A 9,648-nucleotide genomic window follows, 5' to 3' on the forward strand; every position below is an offset into this window, starting at 1 on the left:
CTATAGGAAGGATGATCGTGGAATATTACTCGTTGGAATATATGTGGATGATTTATTGGTCACTGGGATCAATGACGACTTAGTGAACGAGCTGTTTGATTCACTGAAAAGCTTACAAATCAAGGACTTGGGAGAAGTTAACGAGTTCTTGAATGAGAATCCTCAAAGTCGAAGAAGATTATTTTTTTTGATCATGAGAACCTTGTTGGTGACCTTTTAAACCAATACGGAATGACGCAAAAATGACAAGAATTTCGATTGATTCTGGACATTAATATGACAAATCTAGCCCTAAATTGCACGATTCAAAGAACTTCAGGTCACTATCGGGGAGTTTGTTGTGGATTTCGCGTTGCACGCGTCCAGACTTGTCATTTGCCATTCATAAGATGACGAAAAGAACCTATGATCCAAGGAAACAAGACTTACCTTCTTTCCGCCACGGAGAATTGGAATAGCGTGCAATCTAACGCGCTCAACTCGTTAATGTCAATGATGTTTCAGTCTTCAAATGCTTGAATCGAAAAAAAACTGCAAAGTCGTGAAACCTTGGGATGTCGAGAATTATCACGGTGAGTCAGTCACCCTTGCTATGTTCCTCACCAAATGAAGCCTGTTGGTCATAGACGCTTTGTCCTCACTCGATCTATCAGTAGTCAACGTGTTTCCAGGCCTGAGGCATGCTCTTAAAATATCAGAACGAGGTGTGTTTGTTCCAAGCTCTGTGTACAAGGCTTCAAAGGAAAGATAAAAATTCTAAGATATTATCGCTTGTTCTTTTACTATTTACAGCGCATATCGAACAACATTGTGGGGGGATAATCTCCGCCGCTTATAAAATAAAACGTAGGCAGCATCCGTGACAACATCACCCGAGGCGATCTCAGACACTTTTTCATCGTCAAAGCGAAACCAGAGCTCAGAACACTGAACATCACTGCTGTCTTCGTTCACTTGAAAAAGCGCTGAGCTCTCAGGGAAATCCCTATCGTATCGGCAATACGCAGTGTAATGCCCTCGCGTGAGTCCACCAACATGATTAGCCACCGCATAGAGGTCGTACACTGATGACCCTTCATTTTGATGCCCCATCCACTTTGAAAAGTCCAGACCCTGAAGTGGAAAATCGACAAGTGCGCGAACCTTTTGATCGTACTGATTTTCAAGATACTGAAAGCGCTTAAGCTGCACTATGACCAAGTCTGGAAGCCGCCATATTGCACATGATCGAGTACCTTCGCGAGGAACTCCGCAGCGCTCGCAAATCCAATGATCCTCTAGCGAAATAGCCTCTTCACGCATTAAAGCGTCCATACACTTGGTCAAGGGGACAGCGTAGACGGGTGGACTATCGTCATCGTCCTGTAAAGTTGTGTCTTTTGACTCTTCTTTTAATTCTTCTGATCGCACAGCGGCCTCTAGATCAGAACGCAAGTCGAAGTCTGTTTCAGCAGCCTCTGCTACTTCAGATGGTACGTCTTCGGGGCCTCGAATCTCGCTTTTCAAGTAATCGCGGCAATCGGCCCAATCCAGCGCCAAAACACTCCGAGGAGAAAAGTGTTGGAGCAGCTCGCTTGAATCCATGGGTAAGGGCTCGCCACGCTCGCTTGTAAGATCATCCAAATTCACGACGCGGACTTCATACGGTAATTTCGTAAGCTCGCTGGCTTTGTCATGCTTGCTGCCAGCAAAATCATGATTACTATTATACTTTCGCCAGAAGCGAGCGGTCTGCAGCAAAAGTGCGTGGTGCATATCGTTGGCAGTTTTATTAGATGCAATCGTGACAAACAGTGGCATCCCAAACACATCTAACGACCATCGTTCAAGTGCATGTTGCGAGTTAAGTTTCTGCGAGCTCGTTGGATAATTATTAAATGATTGATCCCCACTACTGGTTTGCCCAGCTTCTGACGACAAAGCTGATGATGATACAAAAGCAAGGCGATGGACAACTTGTACCTCAAAAACCTCAGGCGATTTTGTCGACAAATTTGACAGCAGCTGTAGTCGTTTAGTTTTCCAATCGTGCGCCGTAAACCACTTGTTCCATTTTCTACTGAGAGCATCGAAGTGAACGCATACACGCAAGCCTTCCTTGTGAGCTGCGCCATCTTTGTTGCTTCCACTGACTTCAATGACCGATCCCAAATGCCAAGCATTGTGGTTGTCCCTTGCACCAACACGTGATCCCACTCGAAGATCGGAGAAGCTTGGAGTCCTACCAGCATTTAAATTTGAATCATCAAGTACACCAAAAATGTTGCTAAAATATTTGATGACTGCATCTGGAATAATAGGAATTTCTGCAAGCGTCCAAGCACGCTCGTATGCAGCAAGCGAACCAGGTACAAGCATTGCTAGCTGGTCAACGACTTCATCTCCTTCAATTATTCGTTTGATTCGATTTCGACGTAACTCCACAAGCAAGAATCTATCATGACCATGCGCAGCTGCAATGCGATCACACAAGACTTCCACCTTACTACCTCGACGAAGCCAAAATCCTCGCTGAACGGGTTGTAAAGACTTGTCTCTATCATGTTTATCACTATCACCACCTGGTAGTGTTCGTGCTTGCAACAACACACTCACTTCAACTCGCACAAAAGTTGATTCTGGAATAGGCAAGCTAAAAAAGAGATTTGGATCAAATGTACACTTGCGCTCACCACAGCTACCGCACACAGTCTCACTTCTCATCTGTCCATGAAAAAGATCCACTACCACAGAAGAGTTTACCCTTGTGTACTCCCGCCACGCTGCATCACCTTGATTTTCGTCGAGTATAGACCGCTTCGCTTCGGCGAAATGTTGCTGATTTTCGTTGTTTTTCACTTCGTCTCCACCAGTAAAATGACCAAAGCCTAAGCATCTCGAGCTTTTCTCTTGTATATTATCCTCAACACTAGCTGTCACTGCTCGACAGCCTTGATTAAGGTCCTCATGCAGACAATCAAGCAGAGCGACCATAAATTCGTGAGCGTCATATTGACGTGTTTCTTCAAAGTGGTGACGGGCACGCGTAAACTCGTCTCGAAATCGACTGGGGACTAAGTAGCCTTGATTTTGCTCCCGCCAAAGAGAATCCTGAAGTTGAGCGTATGCTGCAGTCACAGCACCGCGACTACCAAGAATATTCTTCTTGTTAATTTCGGCTTCGAATCGACGGGACAAAAAGTACTCCCGAAGCACTGGAGAGTGGACAAAGCACTGAAGCGCACTATTCATGAAGCAGGTGTTGCCCAAGTTAACAAGCCCAGTTGCTCGCAGACCGTTATGCTGAACTAGTCGTTGCCGAAGATATCGAGATGCGTCCATGTGTTTGGCAAGATTAATTAGGACTCTCTTAGAGCCAGCATGTGCAGAAATCGCCGATAGACTGGTAGCTGCCTCCTGTTCAGCAGCTGTACTCTCGCGCAAAGACTTCCAATCTCCTGTTCTCGCAAACGTAATGAGACTGGATCGTGGACAGCAGACAAAATCGTTGCCTACAGGTTGCAACATTGCCACAGTAAACGGCCTTCTCGGAAAGATACTGGCAAGGCTGATTCGTCGACGCTGTTGTGCAACGCTCTGTGGATCCTCAACAATATCTATAGCTCGAAAATCCACAAGAAATTCGTGCGCACTAGTTATTTGCAGCCCTTCGAGACTAGCAGATGAGGCGTCGAGATCGCATTCAAGACGCGTCCACGATTGAAGTCGACGACGACGTAACCAAAGCGTGACCTCTTTTGCGTTTATACCAGGAAAGATGCCCATACGATGCACAATCTCTTTTAAAGTTGAGGAACGGGGCAACAAAAATCGGCGTGAGTACACAAGGTAAACGTGCCGTGAGTCATGCCGAGCCAAACGAGTTTGCAATGCAACAGGATACAGTTCTACACGAATATATTGTCGAAGTTGACCTCCTCTTGTCGAAACGACTGCTACTTTACCAGCATTCCTGTCACTTTCGTCTTCTTTCCATGAGAGCATTTTTTCTTCATCAGATGAAAAGACCTCTATGATATGTCGTGGGAACTCGGGGCCACCGCCGTAAATTTGCACAAGTCGCTTCCACACAATAGAAGACACAAGAACAAAATCTTTACTTTCTTCAAGCCAAGGCCGAAGTGTTCCTAGTCGTTCGCTTGCACATATGTCGTGATTATCGATGGGTCCAGGACGAGTTCGGCGTTCGGAAATATGCAATGACTGCTTTCGTGCTGTCTTGATTTGCTCGTGAACCTGTTGTTCCCCTGTTTCCTGTCCACGTAGGTCACTGTTGCTTCGAAATGGCTGACTCATCGTCGAGACATGTTCACAGTGATCAGGGTGCACATACTTCCGCCACTTACACCACCAGCTACTTGACACGACGTACGCCGTATCTCCAGCTTTCCATCTTGTATTTTCCACTTCTTCTACAATCGTCTCCTCGTCTAGCAGTGCATTTACTACACCAAACGGTTTAAACAGCACATGCAATACGTGAGCACCCAGTTTACAGTCCATATCCTGGCAAAACTTTTCTATAGTCACTCTTATCTGATCGTTCCCCAGTACAAGTTTCATTAACGATGCCACTAAATCAAGCCCCGGCTCTTCCTGAACTTTGCTGCCACCCTCCAGCTCTAAAGCTGTTACCGCCAGCAATTTGACATCTAAGTGAGTCAGAAAAGCCTCAGTCTTATCTGCTTGGTACCAACTGAAAGCCAGCTCTGCCATCTTTTGCACCGACAAATTCCGAGCCTGTCTGATCTTGGCTAGCATTTCGCAAAGCTCTTCAAACTCAACTTTTCCCGTATCATTAGCATCAAAAGCACGGAACAATGCACGTTGCGCTCCTCTGGATGTGCGCCGTAGCAATGGAAAGAGCCGCACAAACTGTCGTCTCGAATCAAGCCGCAGTCTAGTATCAACTGACCGACTGTAGTGAAACTGCTTGTTGCGTATCAAAATTGAGTTAACTTGTGTCTGAAGTTGCTGCTGGCGCTTAAGATCCTCAAAACTAGTGATGGAGGGTGGCGTCACAGACGTAGTAGTCGCGCTGGAGCTAGCGGAGCTGCATGCATCGGATCGCGTCACTTCATCGCTGTAATTAGTACGTTGCGAAATTAAAGAATGATGTCCTCCGACCGTTTCAGCATTATTATTGTTCACAGCAAGTTGCACAAGTTCTCGCAACGCAAAGAGCTCAGGAAGACTCCAAGAGTCCAGAAGCCGTGTTCGTGCAGTCAGCGATTGCTGTGCGGAGGCTCCATACGCCGGATCTACATGACTAGATACACCATGGGGTACCTGAGTCAGGGCTCGACGATGTCGACGCGAAAAGAAGCGGCGCAACGAGCCCCTGCCGTGGGGAGAGGACGAGGAATGCATCAAGAGGCGGTATGTTATTAAGATGGAAGGTTTTGGGTTGTGAAGAGCTTTTTGATTTTGCCGAATAGATCAACAACCAGATAAGAGGCAGACATCACTGTCTAACAAACTAGATACAGTTACCCAGAGTACTTCAAAGACATGGCTGTTTTGAAAAATCACCGCCTTATTTTGAGGCTTCGGACAGATGTTTTGGTTGCTGTACATTCATACGCTGTTAAAAAAGAACGATAACTACTGTACTGGCGTTAACATTTTTTTGATAAAAATGCGTCAACACTGTGTTTCAACTTTGACCATCACTCTTTATACGACGCATGGATGCGGTAAACCACGCACGCGCACTAAATGGGCTACTAACGCTTTCACGGCTTGAGCGAATGCGACACGTGTACCATACGTGGGTGAATGTAAAAGGTGTCGAAGAGGGCATGGCACTTACGCGGCGCGAATTGCAGTGCATCCTTGAGTCCTCGGAGTTAGGTGATCAAGTAAATTTTCTTTTTGATAGATTCCGCTGTGTCTCTACCAGGAAGAAACATACAGATGCCCCTTGCGTCGACCTAATGACAATTTTAATTACGATGACACTCTTGGCTCAAGGTGCGCTTACAGAAAAGGCGCGCTTTGTCTTTCAGCTTGTCGATCTGGACACGGAGGACGACATTGTGGAGGCAGAACTTGCGCTTGTGATTAGCACATGCTGCAACGGTCTTCATCGGCTTGGAATAATAGAGAATCGTGATACGATGTCCGAATTGGACGCAATGGCAGTAGCGTACGAAGCATTCGACTTCGTAGACCTTGAAGATGGAGATAAAATGAGCTTCGAACTGTTTTTGAAGTGGTGTGTGTTTCATCCACGACCGAAGACGCTGTTGAACAGGATTAGCTGCTTGTTTAGGGATTGCAGTGGTTGAAAAGGCTTACAGGTCGCGCCAGAAGCACTTATAACATGTCGAGACGCTCCTATAGTAAGATACGATATGATTTGGTCGCTTGACAAATATGCAACCTGTTCCGTGCAATATACTTAAGCAGAACGTGATCAAAAAAATATTGGTGAACTTTCTGCATTGATATTCTGCTGGGCGGATCCGGATACTTGAGATTTATCAATGCTGTCCGAGTCGCAAATTATCAGAACACAAGAAAAGAAAAGTTTGCATTTGTGCTTTGATAGGAAGCCTGGGGCGGTTTCTAAATGATCCAGACCGTCTTGAGATCAAACAGGATAGTTTTCAGCTCCTACAGTAAAGCGTTTATGGTGCACAGTCAGAATGTACGTTACCATTATTGCTCGATTAAACGAAAGGATGTATGACCGTTTATAACACGCACCTTATGAATTTGCGGCCCCAGACAGCCAAAAAATTCTGTGCTTTCGAAGGATGCAGTCAGAATGACTAAATAAAAAATATATATACAAATGTCGCAAATTTGTGACAGAGGCAAGACTTCTTTGCAACTTGTTCTTGTCGCCAGCATTTTAGCGTCTAACTTATGCATACAGGGACAAAAAATTAAGATTTTTCTCCTATTCCAGCAAGGTAGTTTTATCACTAGCTACCTTATGCCTCAATATATTTGCAATCTCTGATGATTGTGTAAAATAAGTCTTGGTGTATACGTCAGATCTCATTTTGGACGCATCGCAGAATAAGTATATCGCTCAGGTATGGGTATCAAAAATGACCGTATGAGACGTACATTTTACACGTACAACTGTAACACGCTTCGATCTTTTTGAGCAAGATGCTTGCTACACATAACTTAGCTACTATATCAGTAATGGCGAACCCACTCAGACCACTACGGAGCAAAACCTGGTCACTCATGTCCATTATCATTTCAGCGGTTCACCAAGGTGACAACGCAACATTTAATTTTTATTCAATTTTTCTTTGTATGAAAAATTGGTCCATTTGTAAGCTTGAAGATTGAGACCGAAGCTAGCAATGAGTAAAATTTAATGGTTTTCCGAATTTCAACGGTAGGCTAAGGTGTTCAAGATATAATTCAGGAAGGCTGTACGACACGATAGGTAAGAATTATCAGCTTTCATGATGACGATGTCAATATGTGTTGCCAAAGTGCTGGCGTCGTCGCTGATTCCAGCTTGGTTGTTTGGTTATATGACGGATTTGCAGTGGAAGCTGCAATTTGATGATGACCCAACTTTGACTAAAAGTAACGGAGCCAACTCGAAACTGCTTTTCAACAGATCAATTGATGTTGTGTCGTACTGCGGACTTCCACTTTTAAATATAGACGCGCACAAAGTGAAGACTATGAGTTTTGCGCCGTGGCAACACTAAGACGTCGTCAGCACCTGACAAATCAAAAATAATATATTGTGAGATCTTTCGTGGCTAAAAGACTTTACAATCGCTTGATAAGATTACCAGCGTTTCCATTTTCTGAGTCAAAAATAAATGTTGGCGCACTAAATTCGCAAAAGAGTATCAAGCAATGATAAAGATTAGAAATGCCTGAAGCGGTAGAGCGTTCATTGCGGCTATGAATCAGTTGATGCTTACTCAATTGCGATGCGCCAGCGGATCCTAGTTAAATGGCTAGAACATATTTTGAGGAATTTGCTTTCTTTTGAATGACGCAGACTTATTGCTGGTACAATTTGAAGGAGAAGGAGCTCATTTATTACAATATTTCAATATATATGGCAGCTAGCGATAAATTTTGGTGGAAGATGCTATCGATTAAGATTGGCCTTCTATCAGTATATTTGTCTTTAAATGTTTGCCTGTTTGGCACGAACATTAGTGTGGGATGGTGATAGCAAGGATAAAAGTAACATCACTAGAGCTCACCACTCAATTTCACTTCTTTCGGACTTCAATTGCTGAAGCAAGACGCATGGCTTTAGCAAGAGCACTACAACAATTTAAAGCGCTTGTTTCAAAACATATAGGAGTCCCAAAGAGTACGCAAGGCAAAATTTGGAAGCGTTAATTAGATTAAAAAAAGCTTGAAGGGACGAAACACATGACAAAGCTATGGTAAAATGTGATAGAGCTAGTCAAGAGTTTGGTATTGCTGATAGGTTGCTAGATTCCGACGTACTCCAATTTTAAAAGACTTTTATCTGAAGTGCAATGGCATTATCAGCAAGCACATCGTCGAGAGATAAAGCTGATAGAGACAAAGCTACACACTAGCTCAAGTCCAGCATTGCGCCACCTTTATTACTCTCATAAGCGAAATACGACCACGAATGGCAAAATGAGTGGTGTCAGCCTGACTTGTCTATTATTAATTTGCATCACTAAAGCTTGTAAGGTACCACAACTTCGTATCCGAACACTATTCACAATGATAGCTATTTGCTGCAGCACTTTCAGCTTCGCTCATATCTGCTGGTCGTGTTCCAATCACAATCGAATTTGCCGGTTTGTCCAAAGCGAAGGCTGCTGCACCTTCATATCTATGTATTTAGCGCCTCACACTCATCAATCCAGTCCGTATACACGTCAATTGGCGCACTCAAATCTGTCACCACACAATGTTCAGAGAGCCTTCATTCAGTAGTGTAGCTATGGATATCGCTCACAGTGTATAGGCGTCTGAAAACTCTCGGTGCACACACGACAGGACAAATGACCAATATTGCGTTCACGGTCCCTGTGTGGTATCCAATGACCAGAAACGTTACATCGAAGTATGGCAATTTGGACTAAATCAATGGCTGGTGACGTACATTTTGCATTCAACGGCATCTTCATGTGAGCAAAAGGGGCACTTGAACACGGTCGAAACTATTTGCTTCTTGCGCGTCTGAATTTTTTTAGTTGACTTCTTCCGCCGACCCATCGCTTTATGTGTGTGGTAATTTGCTGATCGTTCGCTGCGCTTGGGAACACGAGTATCAAGAGGAGAAAATTAAAAATGCCAAATGCTGGTAGTGTCTTACTGGTACTGTACCGGTACGATATGGTGTAGAAATGTTATTTTGTAGAAGTATGGTCTTAATTTGATAGTCCACTCCTATTTAACAGTCTCGTGGTGGAAACATCTACAGCTTGCTTAGGTATCACTTGGTTGAAATGCACACTCTAGAAGATCGTCGAGCGGACTTGAGCCGATAGATCTCAGCTATGCTGAAAAAGAGGAGGGAGAACTCCGGGCTGCCGGGCAGCGTCTAAACACCCGACGGTTTTTTGTCTGTGAAGACACCCGTCACCATCGGCTTTGTTGTCTCCTATGTAACGGGGTTACACGTACCCTGGTAACAGGGGTGTGTGTCACACGAGATGGGCA

General features: G+C 44.4%; 4 protein-coding genes across 4 annotated transcripts; 2 read left to right on the top strand and 2 right to left on the bottom strand.

Moving 5' to 3' along the window:
- Positions 1 to 786: 786 nt before the first annotated feature.
- Positions 787 to 5,370, bottom strand: PHALS_02209 (ubiquitin carboxyl-terminal hydrolase family protein; the record flags this gene model as incomplete). The annotated part of the gene is made up of 1 exon (XM_024719290.1): positions 787 to 5,370. The coding sequence occupies one exon, from the start codon at positions 5,368 to 5,370 to the stop codon at positions 787 to 789; it is 4,584 nt and encodes a 1,527-aa protein (XP_024572670.1).
- A 317-nt stretch (positions 5,371 to 5,687) lies between these two features.
- PHALS_02210 (EF-hand domain pair) lies at positions 5,688 to 7,537 on the top strand (the record flags this gene model as incomplete). The annotated part of the gene is made up of 3 exons (XM_024719301.1): positions 5,688 to 6,217; positions 7,368 to 7,414; positions 7,521 to 7,537. The coding sequence occupies 3 exons, from the start codon at positions 5,688 to 5,690 to the stop codon at positions 7,535 to 7,537; spliced, it is 594 nt and encodes a 197-aa protein (XP_024572671.1).
- PHALS_14849 (uncharacterized protein) lies at positions 7,536 to 8,817 on the top strand. Its single transcript, XM_036407198.1, has one exon. The coding sequence runs from the start codon at positions 7,982 to 7,984 to the stop codon at positions 8,165 to 8,167; it is 186 nt and encodes a 61-aa protein (XP_036262996.1). The 5' UTR covers positions 7,536 to 7,981; the 3' UTR covers positions 8,168 to 8,817.
- On the bottom strand, positions 8,816 to 9,201 carry PHALS_02211 (the record flags this gene model as incomplete). Its single annotated transcript, XM_024719323.1, has 3 exons — positions 8,816 to 8,880; positions 8,942 to 9,012; positions 9,089 to 9,201. 3 exons carry the CDS (start codon positions 9,199 to 9,201, stop codon positions 8,816 to 8,818), a joined length of 249 nt encoding a protein of 82 aa, XP_024572673.1.
- Positions 9,202 to 9,648: the final 447 nt, after the last annotated feature.

This window comes from Plasmopara halstedii (genome assembly GCF_900000015.1).
Source record: "Plasmopara halstedii genome assembly, contig: Scaffold_179, whole genome shotgun sequence".
Classification (NCBI taxonomy): domain Eukaryota; phylum Oomycota; class Peronosporomycetes; order Peronosporales; family Peronosporaceae; genus Plasmopara; species Plasmopara halstedii.